The sequence below is a fragment of the Silene latifolia genome, chromosome 10 (assembly GCF_048544455.1).
Source record: "Silene latifolia isolate original U9 population chromosome 10, ASM4854445v1, whole genome shotgun sequence".
Classification (NCBI taxonomy): Eukaryota; Viridiplantae; Streptophyta; class Magnoliopsida; order Caryophyllales; family Caryophyllaceae; genus Silene; species Silene latifolia.
Window position 1 is genome coordinate 157,390,816 of NC_133535.1, and position 14,422 is coordinate 157,405,237.

Sequence of the window (14,422 nt, forward strand, 5' to 3'; positions counted from 1 at the left end):
TATCAACATAAAATAATGTAAAAAATATGTTATCATTCAATCAAAACAGTGTTACCATTCACAAAATAAATGAGAAATTAAATTTAATGGAACGAAGACAACCACAAAAACATGTTTTCATACCTTCAACAAGAGTTTTTCAATTTTTTTTCATACTTTCAACAAATGTAATTCTTTTATGTATGGATCTGAATAATAATGAATGAATCTATATCAAATTTGATGGACAAAAAAAAAATAAGATTTTTTTTGTATTGATTTTTTCTTACCTTCAAAAAATGTAAACAAAATAAATTATGATTCTTCTTTTGTATTGAATTTTTCATACCTTCAATAAATGTAATATTTTGAGGTATGGATTTTAATAATAATGTTAACAATAAAAATAAGAATACCTTTTGGGTGGGGGTAAAGTATCCATCGTCTTCCTTGCCATAGGAATGTTGATTTTTGACAGAAAATTAGATGAAGATGATGATTAGTTGAAGATGAAAGGGAAGTTATTTGTGTTTTCAAGAACGGTTATTTGTGTTTTTGGAAAAAAAAAAAGTTAAAAAGAGGAATTTGGGAGGGTGATGAGAATTAGCTGATGAACAAAGGATGAAAAATTGTAGAAAGAAATTGATGAGAATTAGCCGATGAGAATATATGATTGTGAACAATAGAGAGGAAATTAATGAGATTTGGTGTTTTTTGCCTTCTTACAAATGCAACAATAGAAAACCCACACACTGCATGCATTTATGAGAAAGCTATGGCATTTAATGCCCTTCACGTTTATTGCAAATAATTGATAATAAATAATGGGCCAAGTACATGTACAAAACACTCAATAAATGCGCACAGTTGTTTGTCCCCAGCTTGTTTCCCTGACCCGACTTTAATATGGTATGAAATTGACCCATCGCCAGCTTGCGATAGGTATCTCCGTCACAAGCAAGAATTTGATTTCTTTAAGGGCCTCTGGGCTTTTACATGTTGGACCCGATGGATCATCCAATAAAATTGTGGCATTGAATCTTAGTACAATGTACTATACTACCATGAGCTTTTAAATTAGGTCGATTCAGATCAAAATTAACTAGTACATATGTAGCACTTTGAGATGGAAAAGAAAAACATGCATCTGACGTATTATATTATAGCATTTAACAATTTATTATTTTGTGATAGTTTCGATATTTGGCGGGAATTTGTTTTTGTAAGTTTAACGCATAAATCTATTAACCCTTGGAGGTAATTCTTCTCATGTATAATATGTTTATAGCCTTGCAATACTTTGTCGATTGTATTTGGACGATGGAAATAAAACAACACATATATTTCCACTATTCATTTCATGTCCATACATTTGATTATAAAATTGTTCATACAATTGATAAGATCAAGGCATAATAGATCAAAGGTAAGAAATGATAAATCTTATCAAAATGCTCATTAGTGACTTTGAAGAGAACCACCGTACTACTCCATTCGCCAGCAATAGATAGAGCATCATGCTTAAGACCATAAAATAAACCGTTAGTGCACAAATTATAATCATTACATTTTAGCTAGTATGTATAATTCTATTTATATGCATGTGATATCTTTTTAGAATGTTACGCAAGATTATAAATTTGTAACTTAAAAAATTTATATTAAGAAAATTTTTTGATTTTAATAAACCAAATCATATATTCGAATATATTCTTTATTACGGAGTATAAGTTTGTCGCCGATCCAGACCCATAGCCTTTATTATTTTACTAATGCCCTCATTACGTGCACGTGAGATCTGATCGTCACTAACATCCCTTATGTTCATCAATTTACCTCTTAGAGGAAGAACACCATACAAATCTACTCCCATTTTTGTGCACCCCGACATTGTAAGATATTTAGCGGACTTAGTAGATGGTCCCTAAAGTAAACTCTTGATTTTTTTTGGAAATTAGAAAGCTAAGAATTCGTAGTAGCCCTTTTAACGTTCGAATCATTGGTTCCCGGTAATTTGAAAATAATCGATTTTTCTTTTAACGTTCTCATCCGAAAGGATATTATAGATTGATTTCAATCATTCTAGTTTTTTTACCTTATCAAAAAAAATAATATTCGGGTATATTTCTTAAATTATCGATGTTATGAAAAACCCGCAAAATAAAATTATGATCTTAATAAATCAAAATTTAGACAATAATTAATTTCTCTACTTTTCTACAATTTTTAAAAGTTATAATATTCTTATTAAAACCAAATAACAGAATACCAAATAATTTCTTAAAACAATCGAAATATTTTCGAAATTTTATATTTGAATTTATTTTCATATGGAGCACTATCTATATTTTTTTTTTGAAGGTAAAGCCCAAAGACTCTAATATATTGAATGAGAATCGAAATTAACAGCATTGTTTGCAATCGGAGGTAACACATCCGACCACTCTACCCGACCAACTACACTATCTAAAGAATGAGCTAACGAATGTGCGACCATATTGTTGTCACGCCTAGTGTACGACCATAAAACCGACGTAAAAGAATTACATAAGTAAAAAATATCATCTAAAATTAAGGAAAACATGCTCCTGCCAGTAGCTTTCTTCTTAAGGGCTTGCTTCGATCACAGCTAAACAATCGCTCTCCACCCCGATCCTTGTGTGTCCACGTCTCCCTGCTTCACAGACACCTTCAAATATGGCACTTGCTTCCGCAATATGAACTTCCCATGCGATATCCTGCACCATCGAAACACCCCATAGCACTCTACCCCCCTCATCACGACAAACCACACCCACACTCACCCCGACTCCCTCTTTCACACCGGCGTCCACGTTAATTTTGACAAAGCCCACCTGAGGTGCCTCTCATCCCGTCCTTACCTCCTCAGCCGTATCCTCCTTGTCCCTGCTCCCACGCCGTGTCACCAAGAAACCACCCCCTTCCATTTAATCCACCACATCCTCGACCCTCTTACACACCGACTGCGGGTCAACCTCTCGAGCATCGAAGATCACTTTATTACGGTGCTCCCATAACGCCCAACAACCCACCATGAATACGACTTGTTCCCTACATCTCATCTCCCTCCACCTCCCTTCGACCCAATCACGCACCCCCGTCCCCTCGCCCTCTCCCACATTCAGACCCAGACCCTCCCAAACCCGGTTAGCAATAGCACAATCACGAAAAAGATGCAAACTCGTTTCGTTAAAAGAATTACATAAAGAACAAAAGTCAGACTCACCTCGAACTCGATTTGCTATATTCGCTCATGTCGCCAATGCCTCGCTGCACAGTTGCCAGAAAAAGAGCTTCACTCGGGGCCAAACCGGAACTTTCCATAGCCTATTCCACAACCACCTTTCCTTCTCCCAGTTCGACACCCCTCCAAGCTCCAACGCATCCCTGTCCCCCGTCAGTCTTCTATAAGCCGACCGAACACTATACTCGCCATCCTTCTCCGCCACCTAGTACCACTCATCCACCGGTTTATACACACTCAGGCGTATGTTCTTGACGCGGGACTGTTCGAAAGGTAAGAGCAGCACCGAGAGCAAGGTATCATTCCAGCCGCTCCCATGTTCCTCCATGAGCTCCGCCACCAGCATATTCTCGTAACCAGGCACCTGTAGTGATAATATACGCCCCGTTTGGGTCTCTGGCAGCCACGCATCCCCCCATACTCTAGTCGAAAGCCCATCTTCAATTCGACGTCGCCATCCACCACACAACAAATCCCGTGCCTCCAAAAAACCACGCCATGTATAACTCGAATTATGGCCTAAACTCGCAGACATTATGAAACCCGTGGGATAGTACTTAGCTCTTATTAACCTCGCCCATAGGCTTTCAGGCTCAGTTAACAAGCGCCACACCTGCTTACCCAAAAGAGCAATATTGAAAAGTCGAAAGTCGCGAAATCCCATACCTCCTAGACTCTTCGACTGGCACAGTTTTCTCCAAGCAACCCAATTTATGCCCCTCTTATTTTCCTCAATGCCCCACCAAAAACGAGATATCAAAGCTCTAAGCTCGTCGCAAAAATTAACGGGAATTTTAAAAATACTCATAACATAGGTAGGGAGTGAATTGGCCACAGCCTTTATAAGAACCTCCTTACCAGCCCTAGACAAAAGTTTCCCGCGCTAACCAGACAAACGTTTGCTAAGCTTATCTCGCAAGATATCCGTAATGGCCTTCTTGGACCGCCCCACTACAGTGGGCAGACCCAAATACCTCTCGTGCTCCATAACTTCCATAATGCCCAACCTAGTAGCCAGATTATTCCTCTTCTGTAAGGGTATCCCTTTGCTGAAAGAGATGGTTGTCTTGTCAAGGCTAACAAGTTGACCCGATGCATTTTTATACCTACGAAGAATGTCCGACACTACATCAGCTTCCCTATCATTGGCCTTCACAAAGAATATACTATCGTCCGCAAAAAGAAGGTGAGAAATGGCAGGTGCATTTGTCGCTATTCGGACACCATGTAGGCTGCCAATTTCGACCGCCCGTCGCATCAGACTAGACAACACTTCGGCACATAGAATGAAAAAATAAGGGGATAGTGGGTCACCTTGTCGAAGCCCCCTTGATGGAACAAATGAATCAGATGGCTGCCCATTTATAAGGACCGAAAAGGAGACCGTCGTAACGCACTCCATTACCCGCGACACCCAATCTCTATCGAACCCCATTCTGCGAAGTACACATTCTTAAAAATGTCATTCGACTCTATCGTATGCCTTTGCCATATCGAGCTTCACTGCCATAAAACCCTCCGTGCTCTTCGAGTTCATCATGTAGTGGAAAATCTCAAAAGCAATTAGAATATTGTCCGCAATAGCCCTCCCCGGTGTGAAGGCACTTTGGTTCTCCGACACTATATCATTAAGAAAAAGCTTCAACCGATTTGCCAACACCTTTGAGACCAATTTGTACGCCACATTACACAAGCTAATCGGCCTGAAATCACGAATTTTGTCCGGGGCTTTTTTCTTTGGTATAAGAACAATATTTGTTTTGTTTATTTCCCTTGGCGAAGACACTCCTCGTAAAAATATCAAGAACCGTGCTAACCACCTCCATCCCAATATGACTCCAATAAGTCTGGTAAAAAAGTCCATTCATACCATCCGAACCCGGAGCTTTAAGAGGGTGCATCTGGTGTAAGGCATCGACCACTTCCTCTTCACAATATTCCCGCCTCAAAATACCATTCATATCATCTGTCACGCGCTGCTCAATACCATGTAGAATGTCATCAGGGACCGCGGGATTTGATGACGTAAATAAATCCTGGAAATAAGTATTAGCAACCAAAGCCACTGCTTCATCGTCGGACCGCGTAACTCCCTGGTCATCAACTAATTTAGCTAAGAAATTTTTTTGTTTTCTTTCTCCGGCCCTCGTGTGGAAGAATTTCGTGTTTTTGTCCCCGTCCTTCAACCACAAGGCGCGTGATCGTTGTCTCCAGTAAAGCTCCTCTTGTCGTCTAAAGCTAGCCAATTCCGCGATAATTTTACGTCTCTTGTGAACATTTACCTCAGTCCTCTCACTCTCGTTAAGACGACTCAATTGCTGATATTTCACCTCAATGTCGCGGGTCAGCTACTTTATGTTGACTCCCTTCAACCTACGCAGTTCCACCGTGCACTCAGGAAGGCCCCGAACCAAGTCCCCCTTCCCTCGCATCACCCCCCGCTCAATCGCCTCCTCACAACCCTCCTCTCCAACCCACATTTGTTCAAACTTGAAAGCTTTTTGACGAAAGGAAAGAGGACGAACACATCGCTCGATCAAGCATACATTGTCGATTCGCGTCACCAACCTGCCCATTATCATAAAAAAATCGGTTCCCCACCCACGCTACATCTCTAAGACCGCATTCATCCACCGCTGCCCGAAAATTATTCATTTGCCATTGAGGCCGACTTCCCCCTTTCATCTCCGTTGAGAGAAGGACCTCAATGAAATCCCCAATACAAACCCAAGGTAGCTGAGATTGTCTACTTAAAAGTCGAAGCAGCTCCCAAGAGAGATGACGGTCGGACACAGCTGGCCATCCATAGAAACCTGTAAGCCTCCACTCCCCTCCCTCACATCGAATAGAAAAATCGATGTGATGCACCGAAGACGAAAGAAAATTACAGTCAATATCCTTCTTCCACATCATAGCAAGACCACCCGATCTCCCCATGCTATCCACTTCAATACCAAAGTAACCATCCACCCGCTCTCGCACCCTCCGTAACTCACGACCACTGAGCTTTGTTTCGCATAAAAACACAATGGCCGGGCCTCCCTCCGTATAAGAGCACGGAGAGCTGAATCTGTGTCGGGGTTGCCCAAGCCCCGACAGTTGATGCTTAGAATATTCATTGGGCCGGGCGGGGTTGACCACCGTCAACCACCTCCGCCTCAGGTATTAGGACGCCCCCGTCTAGAATCAGTCTTTGCTTCTTCGAAACCCCATCCTCCGCACTCTTCTCTCTTCTCCTCTTTGCAAAATCATCTTTTTTATCCCCACCACTCCTGCCACCCCCCTCACCCTTCTCGCCTAGCCTCGGCAAGCGTGTCCAGCACCTCTGACCAGTCCCTGAACCCCCACCCCGAACACCCTCGCCATAGTTCACTGCTGACCCCTCCTCCCTCCCACTCGTAACTCCATTCAAACACCCAGTAAATTGACGAACTCCTTCCTCCATAGCTATATCCACATCACCTGCCTCCCGAGCCCTATCCCCTCTCCCATCAGTGGCAGGTTCCTTTACAGCATCCCCCTCAGTCACCTCAACCATATTCCTAACCACACTGCCTCCCGCAATCTTCTCCCTCCTTGGAACATTCCCTTTATCAACCTTCTCCCCCTCCTCATATGCCGCCTGTTTCTTGGTACGTAGTCCAAGAGCAATACTCTTGAGCATCAATCATCTTAGAAATTGTCTCTTCTGTTTCCTTTGCACTAACTTCATCATTGCTCGAACATCCCTCGCCGCCTTCCCCGATCTCTCGTTCTCCGTTTTCACCACCTTCCATGGTGAGGTTCTTAACCATTCCCCAAATTTCAGGTTCTCATCTTCATACGGTCCATGATCACAATCTTTTTCCCCGTGTCCAATTATCCCACAACCATAGTAAAACGTCGGAAATCGCTCATATTTAACGGGGAAGCTGATAGTTTGGCCATCACGCACTCGAATAGGAATAGCAGCTTTAAGTGGTTCCCTAATATCGAATAAAATCCTTACCCTAATCGCCCTATCATGCTCCGGATTAGGGCCATGTTCAAAATGCATAAACGTACCTAGCGAATTCCCCAAACGTGTTGCATTCGATAAACTCGTACGACCCGAAATTGGTAGATCATAGATTCGTGCCCAAATTGGGAAGAAATTTAAGGATGAATCAGTAAGTTTACCCGATTGATTAGGCTCGTCGAAACACCACATAAACTTGTCGAAGTGCCATGGATGCCCTTCCAGAACTCTCGCCTTATCCCTTTCCGAGTGAAAACGAAAGATAAAAGTCTTGTCCTTCGCATCGATGACATTCCCTACAATAGGATTCGTGGGATTCCATAGCTTAATCATGGTTTCGATAGCCGCTTTAACATTGATAGCCCTAGATGCCCAAAGCTTCCCCACCAGAAGGAACTTCTCCTGCTCCTTTCCTCAAACCACTTCTTCATCCCATTCGAACAACCCTTCCTCCGACCCCATAGGCTGCTTCCCATCCCGGTGTTGGCCCGTTGCTGCACTCTCCATCTGATCCTGCACACGAAAACAAAAGCAAAAAGCAAAACGAAAAAGCCGACCAAACTCACAATCAAAGATAGTGAGTCAAGCCTCGAGTAGAGGAAGAACAAAGAAAATCTGACGAGAATAAGGAGGGCTAGACGGAAACCCTAGGTTGCCCTAGACCCGTAATGAATACTAGATATTTTTTAATTATTTTTCATTCTCCATCTTCATACTCCTTTACTTTTTAACTTGAAAGTAATAGCATTATCTATATTTGATTAAATTTCATTCAACTTTGTAATTTTTTTTATAAGATTTTCTTTGCATTTACCATAACATGAACATATCTTTATGCAATTCTAAAAAGTTATTACGCAGAGAACAAATTTGTGGCAAAACACTTTTTTGCCACGGGAATGACATTATTCGTGGCAAGAATATGATTATTAACCAATTTAATTGTGTTTAAGATTTCAAGACTTTTTTATAAGATTCAAGAAAAAATATAAGGGATGTTAGGGTAAGATATTTAAGAAGTCGGTGTTTTAAAAGACGGTCTAATATAAGATCACAGTTATACATGATTCGGGTGCTTATGTTATTTAAAATATTTTTTTAAGAAGTGTCTAATAAAAAAGGTTGTATACTAAGAAAAAAATAAGATTAAAGGATGCAAATTAAAACATGCAGAAAAATGTTATTATGAGACTGTTTAACTTATCTTTTATCACAATTTTAAGTACAGAAGGAAGAAAAAATTGAACAAGGTGCAAGATAGAGTTAAGACATTTGTCTCATTTTAATGTTTAACTAGTATAGAATCATTGTAATTTAAATTGAATTGAATTCAAATTGAATTCATGATATGCCAAGAAGGGAAAATAGTAAGACAATTGATGAGATATAAAATAAGAGTTTTTCTAAAATGTGTCCAATAGACACATGTTAAAATGCTAAGAAAGGAAATATTTACATCAATATATCATGAAAAATGGTAATAATGAGTTTGGATTTCAATTTCTCATGATATATTGATGTAAATCTTTCCTTTCTTAGCATGTTAACATGTACTTATTAGGCACATTTTAGAAAAATCCATAAAATAATAAGATAAAGGATTAAAGATCTTCCCTTATATCATTTTGTTCTTTGCGGTTTAAACAATACTCGAACTAATGATGTATAACGAGGAGAGAAATTACCTTACGACCTTATATTAACGTTTAGACTTACTGTTCTTAAAAGCGATTTTACTTTAAATCGGTTTAACAAAGTAATTGTGTGTATTAAACCATGCACAAAAGCAATATCCAAATGCCATTTTTCTCAAAATGTAATGTTTAACCCGTCTACCTAACCCATGGGCTCAGTTTGTTCGGTCGTTTGATCAGTTCTTATTCTGTAAACCTCTGTTCTTTTCGGCTGATAGGAGCTAAACTGAATTGAGATGAATTGAATGAAAATGAACTAAATGGAGCTGAGGTGAACTGAACTTAACTGAATTGAGCTGAATTAAGAGTTACTCTCTCCGTGCCAGTCAATAATTTACACTTTCCTTTTTTTTGGGTGTTTCAATCAATAGTTTACACTTTCCTTAATTTCCTAGTAAATAAAAACAATTCACATGGGTGGGGATCATTACATTTCCTCCTCGTTTCAGGTTACTTTTGGGTGTTTCAAGTCACATTGGTGGGGATCATTACCTTTATAATGTATATAAAGCAACTATAAACTACTCGTATTTGAAAGGAACGGAGGGAGTAATTATGAAAAGATGAGCTGAACTGAACTGAATGAAACTACACTAAACTGAGTTGAATTGAATAGAGTTGAACTGAATTGAAATAAACTTAAATTAAGCCAAAGGGACGGCTGGTGAGAATATGGTTGTTGCGGAGCTCATTAATGGAAGAGAGGATGGCTGGAATTCACATCTAATTCGGCAACTTTTTCTTCCATTTGAACAAGAACAAATTATGAATATTTGAATTAGTGAGTCTAGACCGATGTATTGTTGGTGTTGGGATTCGGAGAAGGACGGCTGCTATTAAGTTAAATCAGCTTATAAGGTGCTTGCGAAGGATGGGGTTGATATGGCTACGGCTTCAGCACGGTATGAAGAGCGTCGTTTGTGGAATAAATTATGGAGTGTGCCGGTAATTCCGATAATTATGTTTTTCGTGTGGCAGCTTCGTAACGAGTCCTTGGCAACGAACAACAATCTTGCAAGATTGATATGAGGTACACATAGCTTGTGCCCATTGTGTATGACGGATTATGAAACTCAGCTACATCTTTTACGGGGTTGGGGGGGGGGGGGGGGTTGTGGGACGGGTTAGAGTTAGGGTGTGTCATGAAAGGGGATTTTGAGCGGGTGTGTTGACATGATAGTGGGTCCCTCCATTTTGGAGTGAAGTAAGTTTGTCAACAAGTTTGCAGTAACTTACGGAAAGCAATATGAAATGAAGAAATGTATGTGTGCATGCATTTATTGTTGTGAGCAAAGTAAAATATGGTGGCTCACGTATGAGGTTCATTTGCCTATAAAAGGAGATGGACGAAGCTCAGTATAAGCATCCCTCAAATCCTCATAAGTGAGTTATAAGTGTAATAATAAGAGCAGTCTTAAGTCTCTTGTGTATATTACTCTTATTGTAATCTCTGAGTGTGATCAATAAAATCCTAGTGCAACCGCAGTGAGGACGTAGCCAATTTGGTGAACCTCGTTATATTTGTGTCCCTGTTATTCTTGTCTTTATTATTGTGTGTGTGGTCAAATATATTACCCTACGAAAATCCCCTACAAACTGGTATCAGAGCCCGGTTGGGCGAGTAAGGGTGAGGGAGAGTGAACCACAAAAAAATTCGCAATAATGGAAGGAGGTAAAATCATGTTCGATAAATTCGACGGGAAAGATTTTGTTTTCTGGAAAATGCAAATAACTGATTATTTGTATTCGAAGAATATGCATCTCCCATTGGAAGGCTCTAAGCCGGATTCCATGGAGAAGGCTGAGTGGGAAAAATTGGATAGGCAGGCGCTAGGTGTGGTCCGGTTGACGCTGGCCAGAAACGTTGCTTTCAATGTGATGAATGCGACGACGACGGTTGACCTGATGAATGCCCTGGAGAACATGTATGAGAAACCATCTACTACAAATAAGGTATTCCTTATGCGTAGACTGTTTGGTTTACAGATGCATGAAGGAACCACAATGGCTGATCATATTAATGATTATAATGTGATCACGAGGCAACTTAGTTCGGTAAAAATAGATTTTGATGACGAGATAAAAGCCTTAATTTTGTTATCCTCGTTACCTAGTAGTTGGGATACTACTGTCACTGCAATTAGTAGTTCGCAAGGACAAGAGAAGCTCAAGTTTGACGAGGTACGAGATCTAATTCTGAGCGAAAGTATTCGCAAGAAGGAATTAGGCGAAACATCGGGAGTCAATGATGGGAGTGGTTTAGTTGCAGAGGGTAGAGGGAGGAAAAGTTACAGAGGTGGTCATCATGGGAGATCTAAGTCACGAGTGAAAGGTGGCCCGACTTGTTGGGATTGTGGTGAGAGTGGACATGTCAGGAGGGATTGTGTGAATCCTAGGAAAAACCGAGAGCAGCGTAGTTATGAGGATGGTAGTACGGCGATAGCTGTTGAGAGTGAGGGTGATCTTTTGGCTGTGAGTGTCGAAGATCCGATGGTGTGACACCCCTCGATGAGGCATCAAAAGAACTATTTAAATCTAAGCGGAAAATACGAGATTTTTAAAACCTTTAAAAGTTTAAAGTGCAAAATCCATCATAGGTTATCAAACGACAACGAAAAGTAAGATAATTAAGTTTTACAGTTAAAAACAAAGTTCGTTGGGGAAAAGATATCCCACGAATAAACACAAGTCCAACGATAGGTGAGTCTAAGCAAACTATAACTAAGGTCCAAGGGTCAACGTTCTCGCTAGCTCACACGGTCTTCCCCACTTAAGCTTCATCACAAACCTGTCATTCATAATAAATATGAAAGCCACGGTCGGTGGGGAGTAACTCAGGTTCTCCCCCACAATATGTCAAAATACAAGTAATTAGGAATTTAATTAAATAAACAAGCATGAGAGTAAATACTTACGGCATTACGAAAATCATGATTAGTGGGCATAAGAAAATAGGAATGGTAAAGCACAAATGAGAGAGGAATTATTAGGTCAAACTGTCACACATCAACTCGACTCAAATGTAAGACAATTACAAAGTATAGACTCAAGCAAGACAACCCTCTAGACTCCAACCTCTTGGTAGGACGACGATCATAATACGGTCCTAGTCTAAACCTGGCCAGACTCTCGGGATGGACGACACCCGATTCGACAAACGATACCAAATCGTATCCAAGACTCAAAATATGGTACACCTAACCGTGCCCGAAAGTCAAGTAACCTCAAGCGGAACCTTGTCACCTAACCGTGACCCCCGGTCCGAAGAGGCGGAAGGAAAAATAGCCCAACTCGGAGGCAATGGCACCTAACCGTGACCCAATGTCCGAGGGCAAATAAATAGGGAATGTCGAGTAGTCTCACAATGTAAAATGTCACACTCGGGTCCGAACAAGAACCATAACCATTTTGCATGTTCATAACATTAATGAGTCTTAAAGTAACTAATTATCGATAGGAAAGAAGATACATGCATAACTCAATCGTTATCGAAGTCACAAGTGAAATAGAGCAAACAGGGACTCCCGGTAGGGGGTGGTGTACCGGCCGCCGGGCCACCGGCTGGGACAACATGCCAAAATCGAAATTTAATAAAACTTACAGTGCACTCCCAGGCCGGTCGGTGGCCAAGAGACTCCGCTGTCCCACCTACTGGGAATACGGCCAAATTTCAAAAACACATAAAACCTTCACAGACTCCCACCGGTCAAGAGACCGATGACCGCCACACCCTACTGAATACGCCCAAACTCAAAATCACCTAAAACCTCGGTGTACTCCCAGTGGGTCAAGAGACCGCCGCCACACCCTACTGGGACTACAGGCTTACTAAAATATGTCCAAAACTTACAGGAATCTCCCAGCCGGGCAGACCACCGGCTGCCGGTCGACCGGCCGGGAGTACATACACACGGTTTCAATGCAAATCGACTTCCAAACCATTTGAAACCAACACAAATCGTTTCCCATCAATTGTTTACGTATCCTAGCATGATTCTAACTCGGAAAAACAACATATTTGAGAAGGAAATCCAACAACTACGGATTTAAAGCAATAAAGATTGAAACTTTAAATCAAACATGTGAGAAATTCATATGAGGATACAATCCAACCAAAATTCAAGTAGAACATAACAAAAATCAGATTTCAACATTTGAAGGGTTAAATTAACAAACAAAGCACACAAACTTTAACATAAAAGTCGAGTAACCCATCACCGTTACCTTTTTGCACTTAAATCCACAAAAGACCCGTCTACCTTTCAAGAATCCACTTCCGGGTCAACTAAAACTTCTCCTAAACATAAGAAAACACAAAATAAGACTAAGAATCAAAACTAGAAAAAGGGTACCATGTAGAGAATGGCTCGACAGCCCCATGAATGGATGAAAGTCGGTATATTTCTTACCTAGAAAGGAGGAGGGCGATGAGAGGAAGAGATAGACGCGAAAATCGTTGAAAACCGATGAGAAATGAAGGTTTTATGGCCAATTTAGTGAAGGAGGTGGAAGTTGTGTAACAATGGTGTTGTAGTTGTGTGTTTGTTGGAAAATTTCAGAATTTAGGAGTGAGGGAGATGGAGTTGTGAGGGTTTAGTTGGGGGTTTTGTGAAGGGAAAAGAGAAGGGAAAAGCCCATGAGTTATAAAAAGCCCAACAACTCAAATTGAGTCGGTTTCTACTAGAAATGATGTCTCAAGCCCACTACAACTCAAGACGGGAAATATTATTATTATTATCATTATCATCCGACCAAAATATTTATTTTGTATAACTTAAGCTTTAAAATATAATATTTATAAAATTCATATTTAATAATGAAATTAATGAAATTAAATAATTTAAAATATAAATAAGACAATAGAATGGTTAATTAAATTATAAATGTCAAAATGGAAAATTCGCGGGTGTTACAATCACCCCATCTTTTAAAAAGTTTCGTCCTCGAAACTTGAAAATAGAAATGAAAAGTCATATAACAATAAAACCGGAATTTTGAAATCGGTAACCAAAACATTAAAAGGTTACTTATAGTAAGAATCGAAATCCCTTTCAAAAGTTTCAAATAAAATTTTCCGACAGAACCAGATTCTCATCAAAGGAACGGAAGTGCTCTCGTTGCGCATTCAAGAACATCACATTCCAAATCGAGGATAAGGTCAAAAGCAAATCATTTGTATAAATCGAAAATCAAAATACTTTCAAAAACATTAATGAAGAGTTTTCAAAAGTATAAGTCTCATTCATGGAACGAAATTGCTCTTGTCGTGCACACAAGAACGCTAACTTTCCAAGTCAAAGACAAATCTAAGACAAAAGTCACTCGTCGACAAGCGTAGAACAAGTTATTAAACGTTTCAAATAACGAGTTCTAACATCCGATCAACGTCAAAATCAAAAGAAAAGGCAATTCACTCAAATTTTCTTTTGCAAAGGTCAAAATAGAAACAAAGGTTTCATTTCTAAATTCAAAAAGGAAGTCAAATTC

The 14,422-nt window shown here is 40.0% G+C and overlaps 2 protein-coding genes across 2 annotated transcripts; both read right to left on the minus strand.

Annotated features, from left to right (window-relative positions):
- Nucleotides 1-3,251: 3,251 nt before the first annotated feature.
- Nucleotides 3,252-4,052, minus strand: LOC141608723 (putative mitochondrial protein AtMg00310). The gene is made up of 2 exons (XM_074428067.1): nt 3,531-4,052; nt 3,252-3,449 (listed from the first exon to the last, which is right to left on the minus strand). Exons 1-2 carry the CDS (start codon nt 4,050-4,052, stop codon nt 3,252-3,254), a joined length of 720 nt encoding a protein of 239 aa, XP_074284168.1.
- Nucleotides 4,053-6,911: 2,859 nt separating this feature from the next.
- LOC141608724 (uncharacterized) lies at nt 6,912-7,574 on the minus strand. Its single transcript, XM_074428068.1, has one exon. It carries the CDS (start codon nt 7,572-7,574, stop codon nt 6,912-6,914), a length of 663 nt encoding a protein of 220 aa, XP_074284169.1.
- Between the last annotated feature and the right edge of the window lie 6,848 nt (nt 7,575-14,422).